The sequence below is a fragment of the Ctenopharyngodon idella genome, chromosome 17 (assembly GCF_019924925.1).
Source record: "Ctenopharyngodon idella isolate HZGC_01 chromosome 17, HZGC01, whole genome shotgun sequence".
NCBI lineage: Eukaryota > Metazoa > Chordata > Actinopteri > Cypriniformes > Xenocyprididae > Ctenopharyngodon > Ctenopharyngodon idella.
The window spans coordinates 22,414,828-22,441,628 of NC_067236.1; the positions used below are offsets into that span (position 1 = coordinate 22,414,828).

Genomic DNA, 26,801 nt, shown 5'->3' on the forward strand with positions numbered 1-26,801 from the left:
GCCCACACAGAGCGGGGTTAGTAGGACCTGAGGTGTTACACATGACCGGGATGGGAATGAGGTTTAGGGGGGTGAGTGTAACAGAGGCCAGCTAGTGAGAGCTGTGCAGGTAAACCTCACTCCCCTGATCCCCTGATCCCCTGACCCGGCCACCTGGGTTCGAGGCCCGCACAGAGTGGGGTGAGTAGGACCTGAGGGTTTACATTGGTGTCGTGACCCGGATGGGAGTGATGTTTAGGGTGGTGAGTGAAATGGATACCAGCTAGTGAGAGCTTTGCAAGTAAACATCACTCACCTGGCGTCAAGAGGTGCACTAGCGACTGACGCTAGAGACTGTGGTCTTTAGCATCCTTGTTACATTCTCCAACACCGGCGACCCGGTTTCAAGGCCCACACAGAGCGGGGCGAGTAGGACCTGAGGGTTTACACCAGGACGTTGCTATGTGGTTACTAGTGGTTTCTAGGGTGTTGCTTTGTTCTTCTTAAAGGGACAGTTCATTCAAAAATGAAAGTTCTGTCATCATTTTCTCAACCTCATGTCGTTCCAATCTTGCACGACTGACTTTCTTCTGTGGAACATAAAAGAAGATGTGTGTGTCCATATGTGGTTCGTTAGACATCATCTCTGTAGAAAGAACAAAGTTGCAATGCCCACTTAAAAAAAAAAGACCCTTATGAATCAGTTTTTTAATGAGTCAGTAAAAAAAGATTCACAAAACAGCAATTTTGACTTGATTTGAATGAAATGAACCCGAAACCAAACTGTGACGTATACTTACCTACATCAGTCTGTACTGACTGGTTGTTCATATTACAAGGTGTAATAAAAGATACATATTCACAACATATTTTTGCTGTGTTCAGTTAATAATACTATTCTAAAAAACATTTAAATATATTACAAAATATATATTGTTGACTTGTATGTAAGTGAAACAATTGTTTTTACATTTTTAAACCAAAATCAGCACATCATTTTATTATGCATTTTTTCCCATTCAGTAATGATCTCTAGAGTGCAATCATCAAATTGTTACAAATTTACAATAAATAACATTTCATGAGAAGAATTTACATCTGGTTCCTGAAATATCATCATCATAAAATATTCTTCTTCTGAGACAGATCTTTTCGATGAATCAGTTTATCTTCACAAATCATACAGATTTGTTTCTCACTGACTTTTTTTTGTCTGGATCCCTGCTTTCGATCCCAAGAGCCTCTCAATGATATTTTGGTCTCTAGAATGATTCGGGTCCCTTATTAAATGTCTGTGGAATTTCCCCCCATTTCCGTCAGGCAAGAATCCTATATTAGTTCATGAATCATTAAAAAAAATACTATCATACCTCTCCTCAACAAGCTGCAAGATTTGAGGCATCATTCATGTCTGTTGTATTTAATTCTCATTTAAATCTAACTGTAACTATGAGCAATAGTAATAGTGATGCTAACGGACTTTAATTAATGAGCTATAATTCCTGTTTCACATAGTATGTACAGAAACCTTTTCTTTTTAAAGAGAGTTCGGGGGTCTTAAAAATTTTTTCTCACAGCGCCAACCAACTCCCCTCAGACGAATGGATAACATTCCTCCCATACCTCCTCCCCTCTGTAATGTCGAATGAAAAATGAAGCAAATGGAAAGAATATACAGTAAGAAAGTAGAAACTCAGAATCCAGCATTTGTGGGCGGCACGCCGCTGTAACCCTGCTGTTAGAGAAGTTTTCCAAAGCCACCCAGAGTCTTGCTACGACAAGTTAGAACATCAAAAGGTATGATGTTGAACAACTTGACTGTTTTTAAATCTTTTGTCGTTAGTCACATGACACAAGACAGTGACACAATCACTCCTGATTGAGAACGAACACAAGATTCAACAATCTAGCAGCTGTTTAGGGAGATTGTGTCTTTCCTTTCACTAGGTTAGAGTAACGGTTGTGTTGTGTCAGATCACTGTTCGTTCTGTCTTTCATGAGAATGGCTTTGACATCCGAGGCAGTGAGGCGAAGCGGCAGCTGCTCCTCTAAAGAGAAATGCCACTGTCAGATTGGCGGTTCAGCTCTCCACGGGCTCCCAGTCTGTTTGTCTCTGTATCGCCAGCCTCTCGTGTCAGTCTGGCTTCCCGCGCACATGCTAAGCAGGTGGTTGGATTCGATGAGTGATGTATGTCGAGGTTGTAGATTAATGGCTTGCTGGACAGTATATAAGGTGACTTGACAGCATTTTCATCAATCCATACACTACTGTTCTAAAGCTTGGGGTCAGTAAGATTTTGTTTTAAAGAAATCATTACTTTTATTCAGAAAGGACACATTCAATTGATTAAAAGAGACATTTATAATGTTGCAACAGATTTCTATTTCAAATAAATTTTGATCTTTCTATTCTTTGAAGATTCTTAAAGGGGTGGTTGATTATGATTTCACTTTTTTAACTTTAGTTAGTGTGTAATGTTGCTGTTTGAGCATAAACATGTTGGGCTGCTTTAGAGAAGAGGAAGAGTTGTTGTAGTAGAGTGTTGTTGTCATGCCGTCATTTTACGCCAGACTGCTTCACAAACGAGGGTAAATTCAATGCTGGATTTGCACAAAAGATTAACATGACGGCACATGCTAGTCGATGAGTTGAATCAACTCCACAGCAACTACATAAATTTATCCACTAACCATTCAGAAACGTCCAGTTTCACTCTAAAAGTTGTAACTTCTTCCTGAGTCTGTCCATCAGTGTCGACTCCGGTTTGAACAATGTAAGGCTGAACACCGTTACTGACAATCGTCATTTTGGCTGCGTGAGATTCTCCAGCTTTGTTGTTGTTGAGCAACCGAAGCACGAGCTGTTAAAGCTCCGCCCTCTTCTGGAAAGGGGGCCGGGAGCAGCAGCTCATTTGCATTTAAAGAGACACGCACAAAAACGGTGTGTTTTTGCTCACACCCAAATAGGGATAATTTAATGATAATAAATGATCTGTGGGGTATTTTGAGCTGAAACTTCATAGACACATTCTGGGGACACCAGAGACTTTTATTACATCTAATGTAATTTTTACAAGATGTAAATATTACATCTTGTAAAAGGGGCACTATAGGTCCCCTTTAAAAAAATCTGTCATGGTTTCCACAAAAATACTAAGCAGCACAACTGTTTTCAACATTGATAATAATAATAAATGTTCCTTGAGCAGCAAATCAGCATATTAGAATGATTTCTGAAGGATCATGTGACACTGAAGACTGGTGTAATGATGCTGAAAAATTCAGCTTTGCATGACAGGAATAAATTATATAAATGTAGCCTTGGTGAGCATAAAGAGACTTCTTTCAAAAGCATTAAAAAACCTTGCTGACCCCAGACTTTTGAACAGTAGTGTTTATGAAGCGAACAAAATGACAGGGTCACAAAGGTCACAGAAATAGAAGTAAACAGAAAAAATATGTGTATTATGAAGTTTTTTTCATATAACACAAGATTTTTTTTTTCTGTCAAATACAAAGATATTTTTTACAAATGTGCTAGTTGCACATTTCCATGCAATTTAGGGAATAAAGCTTTTTAAACTTTCAAAATGGCACCATGAAAATGGTTCAAATGATTTGTGTGCTTTATTCTAAGTCTTCTGAAGTTATACGATAGCTTTATGTGAGGAACAAACCAAATTTAAAATCTGTCCCTCCAGTAAGCTTTAACCGTTTTGACAGTGAGAAACAAATGAGTCTGTCTGTTTGTGAATGAATCATCAGTGTTATTGTTCATTTAAAATAAAACTAAAATTGAAATAAAGCCGAGATAAAATAAAATAAAGTAAAAATGAGAAATGTTGTCTTGCCAACTAAAATAAGAATGACAAAAGCACATAACAAAGTTATTAAAACTTAAACTAAAATTAAAAGAAAAACTAAAAATATAACGGGTTGGTTTTATGAAATGGTTAATCTGATTAATTAAAAAGATTCATTCATGATTCATTCTTCTCATGAAGGCACAAAGCAAAGACTTCCGAGGACTTGAAATCTGGCATCATATGAGGCACTTTTATGATAAATGTGTAGTTTATGAAGCTTCATATCTCTGCTCTCCATCCCCATGCTGCAGAAATGGTAGAAGTAGTTTGTTATTGTGGTATTTTGTCGTTTCTTTGTAGACAGATGCATAGAAACACTGTACTCACATTACACTCAATGTGTAGGAAGAGAGCTTCCGTGTCGTCTTTGTTTCAGATTAGATTAGATGGTTCAGATAGGTAGTTTAGATGTCAAGGCAAGGACATCGGAAATGGCCTCATATAGAGAAGATGAAAGATGGAGCCTAGACTGCAAATGAAAGATTTGACTTTTTACTGCAAATTGGGTCTTACTCTTTAATTTGTATTCTGTGATTCATAACCATTTTCAAGGATTTTATTTTATTTTTGGCCTTTTTGCCTTTATTTACAGGATAGCACAGGATTGACAAGGAAGTAAGTGAGATGGGAATGGGACCGAGACATGACCCAGGTCAGACTCAAACCTGGGTCCCCATGAGCCAACAGCTCTTATATGTCATGTGCACATCCCGCTGCAACACGACAATAACACACCTTCCAAATGCGTCGTCTTCACAGACTGCATGCAAAAATAAACATACAGAGCAGACAGTGTAGTCTGATTCATGAACAAATTATGCTTTGAATGAATCAGCTAAAAAGACTCAGTTTCGTTACTCAAGTCACAAGATTTGAATGAGTCAAATTATTTACAATTTGCTTGATATGCCAGAATGGTTGCTGAACTTAATTAATTTTACACAAACGTGAAGCAGGGCAACAACTCACTGCGTGATGTAGCCTATAGAATGGAGTTATAATGTCCCTAAAATTCAAGATATCACGGCCAAAAAGCACGAGTGCAAATGTGATGTTTATTTCATTCAAACGTTCAATAAATATGAAGTTAATATTGTTTTATATTTTAGACAAAATATTGTCTGTTTTTGCTAAATTTTCCCAATAAAAAAATATTACCTATAAAGCCAAAGCAGAAATTTTGTGCGTCTTCGTGTAACACACAGCGGTGTTTCGTTTCTGAATGAATCTGCGTTTTGAGCGAATCAGTCGGGTGAATAAATGATTCAATGACCCATTCATAAAGAGAGCCATTTACTTAATTCCTGAATGAATCAGCTGTTTCAACTAATTGAATGAACTCAATGAATCAATGACTAACTCATTTAGACTTTTACCGCCACCTACTGGTAGTTTTAGTTTCTTATTTAGAATATCATTTCATTCATTTTTTTTCATATTTCCATGTTAATAAAAACCCATTAAAGGATTAGTTCACCCAAAAATTACTCACCGTCACAGCCACTGAAGCCTAAACGTTTATATGTAATAAATTCTATGATGAATCGAATTAGATATTTTTTTTTCTGAAGCTACTTTTTATAATGTTTATTTGATGCTTTTTTTTATTTAACAGAATAATGACTTTAAATTATCTTTTGGGGGTAATTTCTCAGCCAAATTTGATGTGTGATTAATTTGCGATTAATTATATTAAAGGCACAATATGTAAGATTTTTATATTAAAATATCCTAAAACCACTAGAACAATGTTATATATTTTGTTGACTTGTGTGCTTACATTATCCCAAATGTTTCCAAGAATGTTTAAATCCAGAGAAATCAGCTATTTTAACCAGGACACGGACCATGGCCGTGCGTCGCCTATCAATGACATCATACGTGCGTTATCCTCGATTTCCGGTTTTATTTTGTAGAAACCATGGAAACACCAAAGACGCTTTAATATATTATGTGTTTTATTAGACAGGCAAACAACTGTTTGGATACATTCATCGAACAGAAAACAAATCATTGTTATACAGCTCAACACAGTAAGTGTTATTGTTTAAATCTCGTTTTCTTGATTTACAGCGAGTTCCATGTTTTACCATGCCTAATATCGATCTAGCTTACTGCAGTGTCTCATAGCAGCTGCCGAGTGAACACACAGAGTAACGTTATAACATAATTTTCAACACACTCAAATGTATCTAATATGATAAACAGCGCTGCATTACCCCACATACACTTGACCGGAAAAAGCGGAAGCGGCGACTGTGGCATAATAAAAGTTCCGCTGCTATCGAGACATGTGTTGCGCTTGTCTTTCATTAGCAATCGCTCCTCGTTCCACTCCCACAGCTCTCAGCCCTGCTCTGCTTCATACTACAGTAAAGTTAATAATCTCATCCATTAATATGAGTCCCGTCCTGATTCTTTTCCACCGGCTGTGAGGTGAAGATGACCGCGAAATCTATGCGTCCTCAAGCTACGCCTTTGTTTTGAATAAGTGACCTCTAGCGGCGAAAATGTATATATTGTGCCTTTATTCGCCACATTGTGCAGTTAATTAGATTAAAATTTTTAATTGCTTGACAGCCCCAATTTATTTATTTCCTCCTTCTGGTACATATTATAACAGTATATTAATAATATATATTTTTTAAATATAATATAAGTGTTTAAGTGAAGTATATTTTCATAAAAAAATACTAAAAATTATATATATATATATATATATATATATATACACTGTGTACATTTGGTTTGTTGTGTGCTAGAGGGCAAATATAATTGAAATATTGAATCCATTGTGCCATAGGGAGCTTCTATTGTTTTTCTGAGCTTCTGATTAATAACAGGTTAGCGATGCATGACAGACCAATCGGATTATGTAATTTTTTGCTGCAGGTGGAGTGTTACGGGCCAGTGAATCAGCTGGTGGGCGTGGCTAAGCAGCACAAAGGGGTGGAGCTCCAGTCGTCTTTGCAGTCTCAGAATGGAGATGTTGAGAGGCATGAGAAGAAGTCGTGTGAAGGTCGCCACCCCACGCTAGACAAGAATGCTGCGGAAAACGGGCTCCCACGCCAGTCGGGCTGTCGGCCTGAGTCCTCCTCTGATTCAAGCCTGAGCCCATCCCTGGAGAACGGATTTGTCACCAGCCAGGATTCAGAGAAGTACGAAGAGGAGACACTGCCAACTCTGCCTCGCAAGAAACGAGGGAGACGGAAATTAGAGCGGCCGACTAAATGTGAGTTATACTCAGCCTTCCTTAGCATCATGTTTCACAGCTGTCTGCTTACTGAGCCACTTGTGGGCCCAAGGCCAAGAACTTGTCATCATAATGATAAAAAAAAAAAAAAAAGCGATATTTAGTCACAAAACAAGTGGGATTGTAAAATGGTTTTGGAGGCTTTGCAGCCACCATTGACTTAAAGGACAAATAATTATTGTTAAATGAGGGCATTAATATGTAAATCAGGGTAATTACGCTCCCAAAAATTAAATTTGCAAACAAAAGACACCAGCCTCCCACACTGTGTACAGAAGCGATTTGGCAAGAGTCTCTCTACAGCAGTGTTTCATATAGGATTTTGTTTTTCCAATGAGGGCACCAACTATCCCTGCCACATATCCATATTTTCCAGCATATTTTTGTTTGGATTTGTTTTTTTAAAAATACCATTCATCACCACAAAACTGTTCTTAATGTTTATCTTTACACTTTGTCATTATGAGCAACCAGACAATAATCACACCAATTTAAAATTCACTATATTCACTTTATTTTATTTTATTTATTGAAATGTTGTTTTAATATCGAAACATAAACAGTACAGAACACACTTCACTCACCCCGATAACTTTGAAAAATGTTTATTTAATAAATTAACAAGTACATAAAAAAGTGTTTGTAGAATTCAAAAAACCCTTGTTATTAGCGACACCGGTGGCCGTTAAGTGAACTGCAGCAAGCAACTTATTGCTCGTGTTCGCACTATTTTCCTTGTATAAGTATTCATTTCATGTATCATAGATTGGAAGAGACTCTCAGGAACATGCAAACATCACATCCTTTTGATATTCTTAGCAAAAACGTCCCAAGTCCTTTACATAAAAATCAGTCTACAGGCTTTCATAAACAACCTGAAAAAAGTCGGGGAATGCCACGTTTTTTAAGTTTCGTTGCTGTTCAAACATTGAACATCAAAAAAGCGATTAATACATAAAAATTCTTACATACAGCCCTTAATTGGGCTGATTCTTTTTTTAAAAAATGGCACGAATCAAGTGATTTTTTTGTGAATTGAATTGTTGTGCTGTATGTTTGATTTGTGTGCTGTCACATAAGACAACACAATAGAAAATACAAATTTTTATCACATATTACAATTCACAAGTCACAGCTTGGCTAAAATATGCATTTTTTGTAGGGCTGCCCCCGACTAAAGATTTTTCTAGACGACTATTAGTCGTTCATTTAAACCATTAGTCGACTAATTGCACGTTTATATTAAATAAATTACTTAAATATATACTGAGGAGAATACTAAACCATAATTAGCGTTAATATATATTCGTAATATAGCCTATTCCACATTCAAGCGCACGCAAAAAGCTTGCCGCAAAGCACCAGCAAAAGTAATGATTATGAATATGTTGGAGAAAAAAGTAGCAAGAAGACATTTTAATTATTTATTAATAAACTAGTGTTTTCTGAGTCGGTGTTGGCTGCAAAGATGAAGCTGACGATGCTGCCTCGCCATCTCCGCAGTATGAACGCGTCTATAGAGAGAAATGCACTTTTTTTTTATGGATTAAATAAGCAGAGATTATTTTTTTTCGATTTGAATTGGTTTGTTTTTAAATGAGACATTTCAAACTTTCTATACATATATTTCTCATGTCTGTGAGGCAAGTAGCCTATACACTGAGTTTCGGTTCATTTTTATGACGCGCTCCAGTTCACAGAGACCAAGACGGCAGAAAGCGTATCCTGTTTGTATTCTTTATTTTACAAAGGCACAATGTTTTCTTGTTATTGTGAGTTTACACAAATAAAAGACATTTTCGAATGATGTACAGTTTCGAATGATGTATTGCTCTTACCTGTATGACCAAAAATGACAGAGTATTTTAAGTTGTTTCCACTGTTATCAGAAAAAATGCAAGTGATCGCGCCGGCACCTCCATGTCTAGTAGTAAGAGCGCTATATTTCAGCTTCCATATTCCGCACAAACACTTGGATATGCGGCTAATAATAGCGCACATTTATCTAGGTTAACGTTAGAGCGAGCAGCCATGTAAAGTTGCTACTACTTACATGCGAATGTTTGGATTTCCTGCCCGACATACTGTAATTACCACAAGGACCCGTCATTAACGATCTGTAGCTCATGGACTGCGTGACTTCGCCACAAGGTTTTTTTTTCTGCGACTAACCAGCTAATAAAATTTTGGGCAAATTAGTCTCTTCTAGTCGAATAAAGATTAGTCGAATATTAGGGGGCAGCCCTAGTTTTTTGCCATGGCACTGCAGGTTCATCAGAGGTGCAGCTGATGATACTCCTGAATATCAGTGTGCTCCAGTGTGATGGCGACCTCTCTCTCTCTTTCCATACTTTGGGGTCAGGCATTGACCTTGATGAGAGCAGTAAGTGAAGGCTGGGTAGACAGAGCCGTCTCCATCGTGGCAGCCTGCCTTGATTGGGTGCAGTGCACAGAGAGACAGCAGGTCTGTGTTGTGGCCGCTCTCTCAGTGGGGGCTGTGCCAGGTGAATGGCACAATGCCCAGGGCACTTACACACTGATCCTACATCAGTCTCCCTTAACCCACTTTATGATGATAGACGCCAACTTTTAGGCCTATGTAAAATGCTATAAAGTCTAGACACTCCATTTATAATACTTTGGAAATCTAGTAAAACGTCATATATCAAATAATCAAAGCATGTGTTGTTTGTTAGCACTGCTAACAATGTTATAAAGGTGAATTTACACTGACTGAATCACTATGTTAAGGGTTTTTCAGTCACACATGTCCCAGATGGCACAATTGATATGGACTTGCGGACTCGTGGCCAGTCCCGTAGATGTCCCAATTGTCATTTCAGTCTATTTTCCAACTGTTCATGTGACAGTTCAAGAGTATTAGACAAGTGTTATGGCTCTGTTAAAGGTGCTTTTTCTTCCTGTTTCCACTAGGATCATCGGACTATAGTGTGGTCAATCTTTGATCAAAATACCAAGATTTTTAGAAAGAGAGAAACCTTTGGTAAAGACTGTTACCATATGGGATAAAGAAAGCATTTTTACAGGAATGTTTTGACTGCACTGTTTGAATAATTTTTGAATCTTCAGATTAAAGTGAAAGTGATGGGCAGGTTTGGTTACCAATACTTGGAATTTGTCCTCTGCATTTAACCCATCCAGTTAGTGCAAACACATTAGGAGTAGTGAATAGTGAACACACACACACACTACATACTGTGGACACACACACCAGCCATTTTTGTTGTGGCGCCCGGGGAGTGATTGGGGGTTAGGTGCCTTGCTCAAGGGAACCTCAGTCATTTCCTGCCAGTATTGAGACTCGAACTCGCAACCTTCAGGTTACTAGTCTGACTTCGGGTTACTACTCTAACCCAGGGATGGGCAAACTCGGTCCTGGAGGGCCAATGTCCTACAGTCCTAATCAAACATACCTGAATGAGCTAATCAGTGTCTTTAGGATTACTAAAAGCCATAACAGTCAGGTGAGTTTTATAAACCTTTCTGAAGACAGTCAGTTCCCTTCAGAGATACCCCCACCCCCAATAAAATATTTATATTTTTCTTCCAATATTTCATTGTGATACGTGAATAGTGAGCTTGCTGTACCTCATTCAGTATTTTCTCGCATCGCTGGCCTGTGTTATCATCCTGTTTACAGACTTCATAATATTTCCACACAACTTTGCATTTTGATTGCAAATGATTGCAATGCAGTTTGTGTGCAAGTCTGGAACAGAGATTGGCCAAAGTAAAGCAAAAAACGTCTGGTTGCTGATCGTGTGCTTGGTGCTAAAGCCAGCCGATTGATGGCCTGTCGTCCGGTGCATCTCTAAAATAAAAAGGGCAGCTCTTGGGTCTTGATCAATGTGTTGAAGACAGTTTCTGCATAATGCCGATCTGTTTTGCCCGAGCTCAGTACAATCCCAGATACCAACAACAAAGCTGTCTTAAAGTCACTACCTCCATTTGCCAGACTTCATTAAAGGGATAGTTCACCCAAAAATGAAAATTTGCTGTTTACTTACCCTCAGGCCATCCAAGATGGAGGTGCCTTTTTTCATCAGTAGAACAGTAAAGAAGATTTTTAGCTGAAACTGTGATTCATATAATGGAAGTCAATGGGTGCCGTCACTTTGAGATTCAAAAAAACATATGCAGACAGCATAAAATTAATACCCGCGACTCCTGACAATACATTGAGGTCTTAAGAAGTGAAACGATCGGTCTATGCAAGAAACTGAACGTTATTTACAACATTTTTACCTCTAATCCACAGCCTTGGCAAACGGTCCTGAGCGCATTCACGACAGTCTGCAGCACGAGCATTAATGTGGTACGTGCGGGAGCTAAAATGTTGAGAATCTATAAAAAGTCAATCTTCCCAATTGAGATCACGCATATATAGGTTGCGGCATCCAGAGTGAGCACAAGTACAAAACACGTGAGTCTTTCCTTTCTGTTTTTAAAAAAAACCCACAGCATCAGCTCTCGTGTGAGTTTGCTCCCACGCATACGTCATTATGCGTCAGGAGGCTTGCGCTTCAGACTGTTGTGAACGTGTTCAGGACCATTTGCCAAGGCTGTGGATTAGAGGTAAATGTGTTGTAAATAATGTTCATTTTCTTGCGTAGACCGATCATTTGCTTCTTACGACCTCAATGTATCATCATTTTGTGTTGTTTGCACACGTTTTTTTGAATCTCAAAGTGACGGCACCCATTGACTTCCATTATATGAATAACTGAGCACCACGGTTTCAGCTAAAAATCTTCTTTGCCTACTGAAGAAAACAAGTCATCTTGGATGGCCTGAGGGCGAGTAAATTAACAGACAATTTTCATTTTTGGGTGAACTATCCCTTTAACTCAACGCTGATGCTAATCAATACTAATCACTAAAAGATAATCCCAGCTACTCACCTTTGTCAATCAATAATTCAGTCCCAACAAAGATTTTATTGATTCATTAACTCCGTAGAGTCAAAAAGATCAATCTTGCTTTGATTGATAGAGAATAGGCAAATCGGCCAGTACCTGTGTCATTTTTATACCTTCTACCTAGAGGGCACAGGACGGACTTCAGTCCAGCGAAGTGGAACTGAGCGCTCTGAACACGCAGGCTGGCATGTGCACAAACTGGCATGCTGGAGGTTCGATGGGCACAGCGTGCCAACCACGCTCACAAACCCATTGACCTTGGCAGTCTCCGTGGAATGAACCCCTTCCTCACCACACCGACGGGTTGCTTATTTCCGTCGAGCGACGAAGAAAAGAGGAAGAGAAAGAAAGATGCAGCGAGAGAGGATTTGCACATGCTGTAAATGTGAAGAGGACTCGGGGGTCGGGGCCTTTTGTTTTGGCTGGGTGTGTGTGGTACTTCACTGGCAGGCTTTTGATGGCTCTTGTGAAGAAAACAAGCTCTCAGGTTTTGCCCACGGCCTCTCGACACTCAAGTGTTGTGATGTGGCTGGGTGATGGAGCTTTGATAGACTTCAAACAGATCCTCCTTAGGCTAGTGGGTTATTAAAATGGGTGCTGTCTACTTCTTTTGGCTTCATGTCAGTATAGAGACATCGTGAATATGCAGTCACAGAATGCCTGTAAGCCTGGTCTAAATCCCACATATCTATTTATATGAAGTTGCCCTGTTCATTAGCCTAGCCATGCTTGATGATTATCAAAATGAGGTATTTAGGACTCTTTTATGCACTCATCATTTAATGCTCTTTCTTGCCTTGGTGCTTTAGGCATGTATCAGAAAAGTGCAGGTTAATAAGTCAAGTATGCAAGTTATTTTATTTTACTTTTTTTATGTTCGCATTTACAACATGCACATGTTCAGGTTGATCTGAATTAAAGGGATACTTGACCCAAAAATGAAAATTAGTATGATGGAAGTCAGTGGGACCCATCAACTGTTTGGTTACCCATATTCTTCAAAATATCTTCTTCTTTGTTCAGCAGAAGAAAGAAACTCATACAGGTTTGGAACAACTTGAGGGTGATTAAATGATGACAGAATTTTCATTTGTGGGTGAACTGTCCCTTTAACTGATGTAGATGTTGATTAGGCTTGCTGCGATAGTCAGTGTTACTGGTGTTTAGCCGCAGCACCGGTTACATCACTTGCCCACTGCGGCACTGCCCCCCTACCGTTGTTTTGATTTTTTATAGTAATAAAAATAATTTTGTTAAGTTAGAGAACAGACACTGCAATTAAAAACTGAACATGTCTGCTTGAGCCGAACAAGAGTTGCAGCACAGATCAGCAGTAGACAGTCAGATTTCACCTCACTTCGCCTATTTCGCCTCACTCCTGACTGACAAGATGATGGCGGAAGATTTGGTTTCAAAGGGAAATGTAAAAATGCCTATTTAAGTGAGTTTGTCATTGTACTGTTTTGTTGTTGTGTTTTTCATTGAGAAAAATAATGAACCCACCATTCAGGCAATTGCCGCTAATTTGAAAGCGAAAGTAAAATGCGCACAGGCATTCATAATGGTGCGTGTCCACTGGCGCGGAGCAAAGCGAGCATTTTCAGTTCATTCCTTCCATAGGAATTCATTTAAAATGCTTGCTCTGGTGGAAGAAGAGGGGGGAAGAAGAGGGGGGAAAAAGAGGGAAAAACTCCAACCGGTGGGAAAATCTCCTCACCACAACATCCCTAAGATTCAAATTAAAATGTTTATTGCACCAAATTTTATGCGCTGAACATTCGGCTTGATGTGAACAAGCCTTAATTGCAAAAAAAGTAGCTATTTAATTTAATTTAATTTAATTTAATTTAATTTGGAATAGAGCAGGCTATTATTAACATGAGATACTGTCTGAAAAACACAATACTTCTGCCTGTACCTTAAAAATAAACAGTGTAAAACACAACTCAGCGGCCAAAGATGTCCATTTAAATGTGCATGGCTATATAAGTATCAGAGAGATTATTTTATTTTATTTACATTTTACTTTTTTTTGCTGAAATGCACATAAAATTTAAGTCAGTATTGATGCATATTTAAAGCCACTTTCACCAATTCATGCATCCCCTCAGAATCAAACCCATGACCTTGGCGTTGCTTGCGCCATGTTCCACTGTTTGAACTATAGGAATGCTTGTCAGTTTCGACAAGAGGACGTTTTGCAGTGTACTCTTAATAATTGTAATTTTTGAAACAGTATGTTTAGACACAACACTTTGAAACATTTTTCATGATACACATCACTACTGGGATTGCAATGACACAGTTTATTAAGGATTGATATTTAGCAAATAAACATTTAAAAAAGATATCTCTTTAATTGCTCACATTTATTATGCAACTTGCAGAGTTCACAGCTCATCTTTTTTTCTCCTCTCAGAACTCTACGAACAGCTCACTAGCACTTTGATGTGGGAAAGTTTTTATGGGTGAACGTTACTTATGACCTGAATATCATGCTAATGTTGAGCTTCAAGCTTCAACCTAAAAAAGCAAAGGTTTTAGGAAACATTTCCTGAAATAGACTTTTCTGTCAGATTCTCTATACAACACTACAGTAAATTAGTGAATCTGTTTTGTAGCTGGTTTTTGACTTGAATGGGACTGCATCTTCTAAAGGCCTTTGAGGGGCCATGTTTTATTGATGCTGCATTGGAATTGTGGTTGTGTTTTAGAAAGCTTTGTTGAGCTCTCAGTAATATTGTCTTTCTCAAACCCTAGTTAGAAGGGAGTTTCAGTACTCCTGAATCATGAATCATCATGATAGCCCAGCTAGTGTTTCAGGTCACTGGTAATCGTAGCCTCTGGCTAACCTCGGCCTAACCTGCTGAACCCAGCCAAGACAAAGCTGTTTAGGCATGAACTACATCCTTTTGTATGTGGAGACGTCAGGAGTATAAATCAATGCCAGGGCAAAAAAGGAGAATTTTGGGAGGATTGATTGTGGCACTGTGGAATGTGCAGAAGATGAACAGCATTAGAAGAAAGTATGAGAGTGTTGGGGAAGTTATTCCAAAGTAGTAGGCTGTTACTAATTATTTTTTATTGACTGCAAAGGTAATGCTTTACTGTTCAGACAGACTAGTTAGTTATCACATTAATCATTATTAGGCCTAGATTGAATCTGCAGATTTTTTATGTTTTTGGGAGTGTTCAAAAATTCTTGAGTTTAAAAAAAGTACAATGAAATGAATTAGGCTATTTTTAACTTGACACAATATTTCTGCCACAGTGAGAGACACAGTGAGACACAACACAAAATGTTATTTTATTTTATTGCTGATGTGTACATAAAATGTTAATAACTTATATTTATGCAATTGGTATTAGGGATGGGTATTGAGACACTTTTCCTGAATTGATTCAGTTTTGATTTAGATTCAAAGCCACTTGCATTGCAGGTATACATTTCACCAATTCATGCATTTCCTCAGAATCAAACCCATGTCCTTGGCGTTGTTTTTCTACTGTTTGTAGATTGTAGGATTACACAACACAATGTCGAAAGTCGTGTATCTGAGGCCCTGTTTACACCTGGTATTAAGAAGTGATTTCGTCAATCGGATCACAAGTGGACGACGCTAAATACATGTGTAAATGGGGTCTAAAAAGTGTTGTGTTTGTCCAACTTTGACCACTTCCAGAGGTAGTCAAAAACGCATTTGACCGGATTGCTTTCATAAATTAAACGCTCATATAGTCGAATGCGTTTGAACAGCCACTAAAGACTGTCTACTTTCCGCCTACTGACCTAATGCGTAAACATTATGGGAAGCGCGCTAGCCAGACAGGGTTTAAACTTTGTCTGCTGAAGACACAAGTTTGGTTTGAAGACGAAAAACATACCAAGCACAATGTTCTCTCAGCATTCCTGATTTCTAACACACACTCACAGCGTTCGGCCGGTCTTGTGGCTGTCAGAGCAGAAACGAAAGCTGATGCTCTCCGTATGTTTTACGTCATCTCCTTTCACATTCATATGTAAATTGCGCAAGCGTATTTTGTCCATTATATCGAAAGATCTGAAAAAACCCATACATTTACCGGTCCATAGACCCTCCCCTTGAAGAAATCAGGACAGAAGTGGCGGACTAGAAGTGGTTGAAAGTGGACAGAAGAGACGGATTAAAACACCAGGTGTAAATGGGAATGTGTCTCCCTCATCTACTTGTGAATCAATCGACCAAAACGCATCTTAATGCCAGGTGTAAACAGGACTTAAATATGTATGGCTATATAATTAGTATATGATGCAATATTTCAGACAGACAGCTAAAGCATGGCATGCTAATTAAAACACCATCACTAATATTATCAAAACGGAAAACTTATATATACTGTACAAAGTTTAAAAATATAAATATAGTTCATATAAAGTACTTTATATTCTGTATATATGGTGTTGGTTGGGTAGGGGCTTCCCCACAGCAAAAACACAGTGAATGTCAAGATGTCAAAACTGCTATGGTAATGAGTCAAAGTGGTTGTTGGCTAGTTTCAGTGTTGACGTCATGTCCTGCAAGTGTTTTGATAGACCTTGATAGCCTGCAATAATTTATTTTGTGTGTGTGCCACAGAGTGTGATTACAATTTTTTGCTGTTAGGAGTCTATGAAGGCACTGACCATTACAAAAATGAAGTTAAATAATCTTTTGATTTGATACCTTTAGAAATACTTCTGTTGTTTGTAAGAGTCAATCGATATAAAAAGCAGTGGGCGAGTGATATAACACTTTCAATGGCTCATTTCGATACTAATGTCTAGAGCAGTGTGGCCAATATGAGCCCTTATTTTATACAATATTTACTCTGAACTGACCCTTGGTGGATTTTGTAAAATTTCTTTTACATTTTAAGTGGAATATTTTGAAGCATCTTATAGAGTGAGGAGGAGATTTTAAGATTATAGCTACAGAAAAATAAAGCTGTTGTGTTGAGAATGGAACCAGAATAGTGTCACAATCGTTCAAATAATATGATTAAAAAAAAATAGCAACCTAGAGTCTCATTCAAAGCACAATTCATAAATACACACATTATGGGCCCTATCATATACCCAATGCGACGCCAGGTGCGATGCAAGTGTTTTTTTGCTAGTTTCAGCCCGACGCAGGTATCATTTTTACGTCCAGCGCCCACGTTGTTTTAATCTGTTCGCCCATGGGCGTGCTGGTCTGAAAACAAGGTGAGTTCAGGTGCGTTATTGGCGTGTTGCTATTTTGAGGCAACTGAAAACTACTGCACCATTGACTTTAGACCAGGTTTTTGCTGGTCAATGGTGCAGTAGTTTTCAGTTGCCTCAAAATAGCAACACGCCAATAACGCACCTGAACTCACCTCGTTTTCAGACCAGCACGTTTCTTGCAGTATCTGCTTTTTTCACACACAGGGATGCGCAGCAGCACGCAAACATGCCAAATATTAAAAATAAAAGGATTACAATGTAAACGATTAATATAAAAATGCCTGCATGTCAGAATGGATAGTCATTGCATGTATCAGGATAGTCATTGCATGAAAATATTACCTATTTTCAGTAATGACGAATGGATTTGGCTAATTATTTGACCTATCGTGGCAATAAACACGTGTATTTAAACTGACTCGTCAGGTTGAGAGTGTCTATTTTCTGCCATGTAAATAGCAATCCACCATGGTGCAAGCACACCTGGCTTTTAAAGGGAATGGGAGATGACACTCTGATTGGTTTATTGCACGGTACACCCCAAAACAGACCCATGACTAATTAAGAGACTAGGTACAACCCTTTTGGACCATGTGCCTGGTGCGCCGACCATTTTTTCCGTCGTTAAACTAGCAAAAGTGGATTCGGACATGCCCTAAGTGCACCTGCGCCATGCGCTTCAGACCATGAGCTTAGATCATTAAAATAGGGCCCAATGTGTGTGCTACACTGCCTCTAGTAGTATCATGCTGGGCAGTAACATATGCATTATAGATCTCAGTGGTATTTTTTAAATGGTAATATTCTGGTGCCTCGCACAAGGAAACCATCGTACTATATGTAATTACATATCGCCCTGTGGCGTTTTTCACAGTACACGTTTAGTAACCCAATAAGTCTTTTTGAAAGTGATTGATTGACATTAATACTCAGTTTCTAAAGTTCTCCTAGGACTTTTATTTAGTAACACAAAGCCCTCAAGCTAAAATGGTCCTTCTTCCAGCTGCTTCTCAGCTCTTTATTTAAACCCTTTTACAAGGTAATAACTTTGCACACAAATGAGAATCGTTTATTTTGGCTCAAAGCTATTTCATGCTTGCTCTTCTACATAAAAGCCCTGTGAAATTTTCTGTTGATGCAAAAATATCATTAAGGTCTCATACTGCAGATTGATGAAGACAGATTTCCATTGCGACAAATCCGGACTGTCAGAAACATTTCAGGTAATCGCTTGTTCTTGTGGCTGTTTCCCTCTAGACGTGGAGCACAAGGAGGACGAGGGTGGGGACTCTGCAAAGAATGAGGTAAAACTGTCTTCCTGTTGCGTGCCTGTCTGTAATATATGTGTGTATGTTTATGTGTTTCTGTCTGTGAACATTCAACCTTTTCCGTTAGAAAATTGCTCAAGATCTCTGAAGAAAATTCCTAGGAAGATGACAATTACCGTGGAACCTGTTTTTCAGCCATTTGATTATGAAAGAAATGGTACCCTAATGGTGAAATATCAAATACACTTGGTCCTCTGCTTCAAACGAGGGTCCCTGTTCTCCACTGGCTGTGTCCAGATGGGAGGTTATCTATCTGTCGGGCCGCTCAAACCCTCTCTACAACGATGAGTACCCAAGTCCCCCACCAGCCCATTCGTAAAACGCTCCAAAATCATCCGCAGACTAACCGCCTACTTCCTTCCTTCATTTAGGATCGCACAGATAGATAAGCACACTAAAACAGAGAGAGACAAAGTCGTTAATTTTTTCTTTTCCTTTTTTTTTTTTTTTTTTTGCTTTTGTCCCTTTAAACAGGGAGCTCGCGGGAGGCTCCGTGGGGGAGTGGGCTGGGAAATCAGCCTCCGTCAAAGACCCATGCCCAGAGTAACCTTCCAGGCCGGTGACCCTTATTACATTAGCAAGAGGACCAGGGAGGAGTTGCTGGCCAAGTGGAAGTTGGAGGTGAGTACCATTGCTCGCCACTGTCCCAAAGGAAGAGCGATAGGGAGCCTGTCAGCATTTCTATTATAGCAGGAACGTTTGCCAGGGCGACAGCGTGCCGAATAAACTCTGCGAAAGCCAAGTGTATTTGATGAGTCAGTTGATATTGCATGAAGGTACCATTTATTTCATGAGACATCTGGCTGCTTCTCACAATGAAAATCCAATGGTTTCCTCATTGTAAGCACTCAAAGACTTGTCCGTTATATAAGCAGTGGCCAATCAGAGTAATGGAGTTTAAAGTAGTCTGATTACAGATAAGTGTTTTTTTGTTTAGTTTCAGTTTGATTATTGGCTGATATAAGAGATTTTTTTTAAAGGGGACCTGTTATGCAAAATTCACTTTTGCATGGTGTTTGAACATAAATGTGTGTCGGCAGTGTGTGTACACAGCCTCCCTATAATGATAAAAATCCACCCACTTCTCTTTTTTATTCCCCATAAATCATAAGTAGTGTCTCAGAACAAGCCGTTTGCAGATTCTAGCAATGTGACGTCACAAATGTTTAGGTCCCGCCCACAACTGCTGACGGACTCTGCCCTATTAGCATAGACCCCGCCCTGAGTGAGCTGTACACAGTCCGCCATGTTTATCTCCTCGCCAGAGCATTTAACAGCAGCATTCAAGTAAGAAATTTTTTCTTATTAAAGCTACTAAAGTTATTCAGTCAAGAGCAGTGAGTGATTTTCTGTTTTTCTTTTGTTGTTTGATTTATATTAACAGCATATATACAGGGTTTTTCCTACATTGAAATTTTTTTGGCGGCCGCTAAAACGAATTTATGTCCCGCCAAAACCTTATTTGATCAGTTATTGAGAGTTGTTTATTAGTGATGCTGCAGATGACTGCTGCGCTTGTGATAGGGCGCATGTTAACTGACGGAGAGAGTTCACACGCAACGCGTCCATGTCCGCTAATGTCCGATTCGCGACATAACTCATTTTAACAGATTCATTTTAATTAATCATGAAAACAACTGATCTGTCCAACACTGAACCCACGAGACGTCACTGTCTGAATCGGTGTATAAGTATAACAAATCGTTTACTCAGAACAACTCTGAAATGAGAATGTGAACGTAAGTGTGCTTACCCCAAGAGTGGTTAGTAAGATTTAGCCTTAATTATCCACAGTATTTTCAGGTTATTTCTATGACAATGTGTAGTAAATTAGGCCTACCTATAAAATCAGCTAGTTTAGACTGGAGTGAGGTGAAACCAGAACAAAGCTAGGTGCATTCAATTGTATATGGTAGAAAATTAGATTATTAGTTAAATTAACTTTTTAATGCTACTTTTTAATACTGATTATTAATTATTATTATTATTACCAAAATAATTTTCAGGTCTAGCAAAGAAGCATCTTCTCTTACAAAGCTATGAAATCAGATTTTTTTTTGCAAAGAAGGCAAGAAAGAACTACAGTAAGAGTGGTGAGTACTTTATTGTCAGTATTGGGCTCGCAGATCACGTGGATAGGGTACTTTTTACTGTTTGTGTGGATGACCATGTCTGACAGCCACCACCGAAGACCATTTTTGACCCAGGAAATACCCTGATATAGCAGTAGATATACGCTGCTGTCACTTTAATACACAGATCTAATATACACATGCGATTTGTGTTTATGTGAACTTTGTGTGTTTTTGACATAACCTTGTGTGTATTTGACAGTTTACGTGCAATAAGACGTGAAAGAGAACTTAGTTTAATACTCACGGGACGCGCCGTCTGACAGCCAGCTTTCTGTGCGCGTGCTTCGTATGTGTGCGCTCAGAAAACCATATATGAGAAGTTTAGACTGATATGGCTTTAAAACGCATGCAGATAATAAACTTTCATGATGACGAAAAACTGCAATGTCACATGAGCGTGACCGTGATAAAGATAGTTTTTGGCAGGGTATCTGAGACACGAGCTGTACAGGCTCCGCCCTCTTCTGGAAAGCGGGGTGGGGAGCAGCAGCTCATTTGCATTTAAAGATACATGCACGAAAACGGCATGTTTTCCTTCCACTCAAAATTGGCCATTTACAACATGGTGTAATAAACATCTAGCTCATTTTGAGCTGAAACTTCACAGACACATTCTGGGGACACCAGAGACTTATATTACATCTTGTAAAAAGGGGCATAATAGGTCTCTTTTAAAATGTTTCTGTATTAAATATCTGATAATTAATTGTGCATGCTTATTTCCTGTATTTTTCAGCTTAGTTTCCCCTTGATGTAACCTAAAACAGTTTGGGTTTTTCATTTTTATTTAGAATTTATTTATAGAAAATAGTAAAGAATTGTAATATCAGCCATAAGATTAAAATATTTATCAACTTATCTGTATTGGTGTATATCTAGTTCTGATTGACTAAGTTTTTTTGTGTAGACAAAAAAAAAGAAGACTGGACGCTTGTTGCTCTAAGGCAATCCCTAGTATGGGGCGGGGCCTAGTCATGACTCAGTGCGGGGCCCCCTTAAAGGGCGGGGCCTGATGAGGTCACAACAGTTGCAACGCCCTAAGAACGGCCCTGGTTAGGACACTGTACTGTTGTATTGTAACTCTTAATGATCTACTTTACTGATTATTGGAGACATCTGGAATAATTTAAGACCAAGAATGTGGCATTTCAGTAAGAAAATCAAAGGTTATATCATTGTTTCATTTTTTTATTTAGATCAGTAGTCTATTCCATGGTGAATCTGTATACACGTTACAACCACGTGCAGGGCTGAAATTGCTGTGATGTGTCTTGACTTGAAAGTGAAGTGTGTGATTTTTTGCTCCACTATTGGGATCAAAACAGGTTTTCCGAACACTTCCACAGGTAGATCAAACAGATAGTTCCGACCGCAAAGAAATTACAGTTTAATGTGAATTAAAGGAACACATTTCTGGTTTTGGAGCCTTAAGGAACAAAAACTATAAAGATAACTATTAGCGCCTACACCAACAGATGATAACATATAGTTTATTATTAATATCTTCTGCTTTAAATGCTCAAGCTTTGCTGGGTGGATTCTTATTGGCTGTCAAAGCTTTTTATCGTTTATCAGCTGGAAAAAAACATTTTTAAAAAAACATTGAAACATATTGGGCCCTATTTTAATGATCTAAGCGCATGGTCTAAAGCGCATGGCGCAGGTGCACTTAGGGCATGTCCGAATCCACTTTTGCTAGTTTAACGACGGAAAAAATGGTCGGCACATCTGGCGCATGGTCCAAAAGTGTTGTACCTAGTCTCTTAATGAGTCATGGTTGTGTTTTGGGCGTAACGTGCAATCAGTGTGTCATCTCCCATTCCCTTTAAAAGCCGGGTGCGCTAGCAAATAACAAAATAACAAAAAAATACTGCGCCATTGACTTTAGACCAGTAGTTTTCAGTTGCCTCAAAACAGCAACACGCCAACAATGCACCTGAACACACCTCTTTTTCAGACCAGCATGCCCATGGGCGAACAGATGGGCGCGAGTGCATTTGCTATTTAAACAACGTGGAGCTTGACATGAAAATGATAACTGAGTCGGGCTGTAACTAGCAAAAAACACGTGCATCGTGCCTGCCGTCACATTGCGCCGGGTGTATGATAGGGCCCATAATGTGTCATTATTATTATAGTTGTGGTGTGGACTTCCCTGCTCTCATAGAATTAGAGTGATTATTAAAACTTTATGGTTCTAGTTATCATTATTGTTATAGTTATCGTTCTTAATGAACCTTTACTGAGGGGTGTGGGGGTACAAAAAAGGTTGGGAGACACTGATTTAGATCAGTCATTTAGCCCTCAGTTATTACCCACCTCTATGGCGAAGCTCAAGTACTGTTGCCGGTGCAGGTGGTTGACAGTTTTCCTAATGGTACTGTGTTGTATGGTGAGAACTGCTCTGTTACATAACGCTCTTTTTCCTCGGTAACCAAAGGAGGCCAACCAATCGACATCAAGCTCCCCCCGCCCCCATCTTCTTTTCTCTGCCCCTCGCCACACTGTGTTTGAGGATAAGCCATAAAACTGTCAGGGATCCCAGAAATACGGCCAAATTAGCCGGACACACAGTTGTCTTGTGAGTGGACGTCGTAAAATTCCAGAGGAATGGGCGTTTCGCATTCTTCACGCAGAGAGCTGGAATCCTCCGTCAGGAGCCTGGGAATTTTCTCTTTCTCTGAATAGGCACATTGTGGATGAGCGCAGATCGTAACATGTCATAGCTCTGTTTGCTCTCCGATGCAGTCATGTTTTCTCGAAGCGCTCCTCACCGGACACAACAATGCAGCAGGAAACCCTACTGAAAGGGGTCTTGACATGTTTCCTTCCTCTGGCTACGAGGGCCTGAGCCGCATACAGTCAGCAGAGCTTTGTTAGCGTAGAAGGGTTGGCCCTAAGGGGGGGGTGGGGGGATAAAACCCAGCCTGCTTTCACTTTCTTTGAGCGAGGGGGATCATGTCTCTCTCTTTTCTTTTTTTTTTTAATAAGTACCCAACGCTACAGTAGATTCCTCTTTCCCACCCCCATCCTATTCCCTTCACTCCTCCCCCTCTCCCCTCACTACTCTCTCCGCAGTGGAAATGAACTCCGTACTATGGATATAAGGGTGAAGATGAGGTTTACAGCGAATTTCCAGCGCTGCTTGCAAGACAGCCTCCTGGACAGCCGCCAACATTCTGCAAGTCCTCTCTAGCCAACCAGAATTCCTGTTGGGAACCACCTGACCCTGAATTCCCAGACAAAGAAATGTTCATGCTTTCTGTTTTTTTTTTTTCCTTTTTTTTCTTTTTTTTTTTTTGAAGCGGTCTCCACTGAGCCAAGAGTGGGGCAAGAAAAAAAGCTACTCACACGTTGGATTTAAAGTGCCGAGTGCAGGCGTGTATGGGTAGGTCGGCTGACTTGTTTGTTGTTGATAGCGCAGGGGACAGTGTGCATGTCTGAGTAGACTTGCTGGAGGAGGAATATGCTGACTTCAGGTATTTCCAGGAGACTTGTTACGGACCATCTGCCCCGGGTAGCTTAAAGGAAACCCATCTCTTTAAAACCAGAGTGCCGGACCGGGCTAAAAACATTGCAAGTACAAGACAAAATGGTTTGCCTAAAAAGGTTCTTTTTCTAGCCTGTATGTTATCACAGGGGGATTGCAGAGAGCTGAATGTATTTCCTGTTTTACTGCCTGTGCAGGATGTTGTGCACAGGGCATATCTTTGGCTTTGTTCACATTATACTTGGTTTTTAATAGTGCTGTGATCCAATAGTGTGTTTTTTTGTGGTTATTTATACAGTCGGCTTGCAGAGAGACGTAGCATGTTTGAGCTCAGTCTAATGCTTTAAGAGTTATTTAAGGAAAGTTTTGCTTTTTGAGCTTGAAAACAAAGATCATATGCTTTTTTCCATCTGTCAGATTTGGGTCGGCACCGTAAACACTTAAAACTGGCAGCAGTTGTCGCTTGTGTTGAAACGGAAATGCGGTGCGTGTCTTTTTAAGGATATGCAAATATGAATGAACCGAGTGAACCCGGGAACCGCGTGCGATTAGTGCGCTGCCAGCTCTCGCTCGTACTCTGAGTCAAGGCTGCACAGACTGAAGCAGGCAGACTTTTACACTTCAGCTTTTGACAATTGCTTTGCAATTTTAAGGAAGTAACAGATTTTAGATTTATTTTGAGCAGCTTGAGGTGAACAAATAAAGAGAAGCCTTTAAAAAGACTCAACATTAAGGCACTAACATGAAGACTCATTTAGCATGCCTGACCTCAGCTGCACTACTAATTACCGGATTCTTTAATGGACCCAGCACAATCGCAAACTAAATGCATCCTCTATTCTCTGGACTTGAGAGGCTAAAAAGTGAACAGCCTTTGTTCAGTCACTCACAAAGTCACATCAAAATAAATGCGATTGTCACACAGTGGCGATAGCCATTCATCCCCTGCCTGTTGGAGTTTCAGTGTGCACTGCTGTGCCGCCAGCATTTGAAGTGAATTAATTCCTCATATTGTAAGTGAAAAATTTCCTCATATAGTTCAAAGTGTAAGAAAAACATTATTTATTGGTTCGGAAACTTTTTTATGTTCCTCACATTGATTCTCCATCAGCTGTGTTCAACAAGCTTGGCTTTTTACACTTAAAAAATATGAATATATATTTTTTATAGTTTTATATATAATTTTAATTATTATAATATTGTATAACTTAGAACACTTTTTTTTCTACACTACATGAAAATACAGACTTGTTTATAATTTTCAATCCAAACTAATGCTTCCAAGACTATCATTCTTGCAATTTTGGGTTTACCACATTCATTCTTGCTCAAAAAAACTCATCTATGTTAGCCAACTTGATAACATTAGCTTGTTGACATGTTTATATAAACACAATTTGCAACTACAATATTCATTTTGCCACAGAAAACCAAATGTTCAAATTTGTAAGACCTAAACATACATGTATATATGACGCTGACAACACAACACTCACCTGAAACTTCCATTAGCTGGCCTGAAACTCTCACACTGGCCTCAGGCAGTTCTTATTATAGTGAGCCCTGTATTTAATCATAAAAGAATATTGTTTATTTAAGTAATGGCTATGTCATATGAACAGCAACACATTCAAAGGGCCGAACATGCATGAAGGTCTTAAATACAGGCATCCATGTGCATTAGTTGACCATGGAATTGGCTTGTACTTGAAACGTCATGGTATATAAATAATTACAATAAGGTTGGAAAAAGGAATTTGCCAGAGGAGCTTGCTTGGGAAAGAGGCTTGGTTGATCATTGTAATGTGGAGAGCAGCTTAAGGCCATGGGTGTTTCCTTTCAGATATAGGTAGCGCTCCTAAAGACCGCCCTATCCTATTATACAGCTTTAACATAGAGCTTAAAAAAACACTTTATCACAACGTTACCCTTTGTACCATTCAGTACTGGATTTATGTGAACTGTATATAAGAGTTGAAACTGAAAAGGTTTGTTTATTACTTAGTGCTGTAAGTGTCTGTATTATTCTCTGTTGTGTTTTTTGCTTAAGTGAAAGCACTGTATTATAGTACATCCACATTTTTAGTCCCATAGTGGCTTAAAAGTAAGTTTTCTTGGTGCTAATGCTGATGTAGAAAATTAAAAGCCAGAGATTAACATCTCATAACTTCAGTGGCTGGAGGATACACTATATTGCCAAAGGTTTTGGGACGCCTGCCTTTACGTGCACATGAACTTTAATGACATCCCATTCTTAATCTGTAGGGTTTAATATGGAGTTGGTCCACTCTTTGCAGCTATTACAGCTTCAACTCTTCTGGGAAGGCTTTCTACAAGGTTTAGGAGTGTGTTTATGGGAATTTTTGACCATTCTTCTAGAAGCGCATTTGTGAGGTCAGGCAGTGATGTGGCCTGGCTCGCAGTCTCCGCTCTAATTCATCCCAAAGGTGTTTTATCGGGTTGAGGTCAGGACTCTGTGCAGGCCAGTCAAGTTCCTCCACACCAAACTCACTCATCCATGTCTTTATGGACCTTGCTTTGTGCACTGGTGCGCAGTCATGTTGGACCAGGAAGGGACCATCCCCA

The 26,801-nt window shown here is 39.2% G+C and overlaps 2 protein-coding genes across 8 annotated transcripts in view; both read left to right on the top strand.

The window, feature by feature from the left end:
- Window positions 1-26,801, top strand: part of dtnbb (dystrobrevin, beta b) — a 138,930-nt gene that overhangs the window by 71,692 nt on the left and 40,437 nt on the right. The gene's annotated exons all lie outside the window — the stretch shown is intronic.
- dnmt3ab (DNA (cytosine-5-)-methyltransferase 3 alpha b) overlaps window positions 1-26,801 on the top strand; it is a 66,386-nt gene that overhangs the window by 9,577 nt on the left and 30,008 nt on the right. For 4 of the 7 annotated variants that reach the window (XM_051867482.1, XM_051867485.1, XM_051867486.1 and 1 more), the window contains exons 4-6: window positions 6,738-7,077; window positions 18,520-18,566; window positions 19,065-19,211. In XM_051867482.1, coding sequence (XP_051723442.1) covers window positions 6,738-7,077; window positions 18,520-18,566; window positions 19,065-19,211 — 534 coding nt within the window. Of the gene's footprint in view, window positions 1-6,737; window positions 7,078-18,519; window positions 18,567-19,064; window positions 19,212-21,927; window positions 24,114-24,140; window positions 24,205-26,801 lie in introns of those variants that run through there. The other 3 variants (XM_051867487.1, XM_051867488.1, XM_051867489.1) reach the window with 3 other exon arrangements.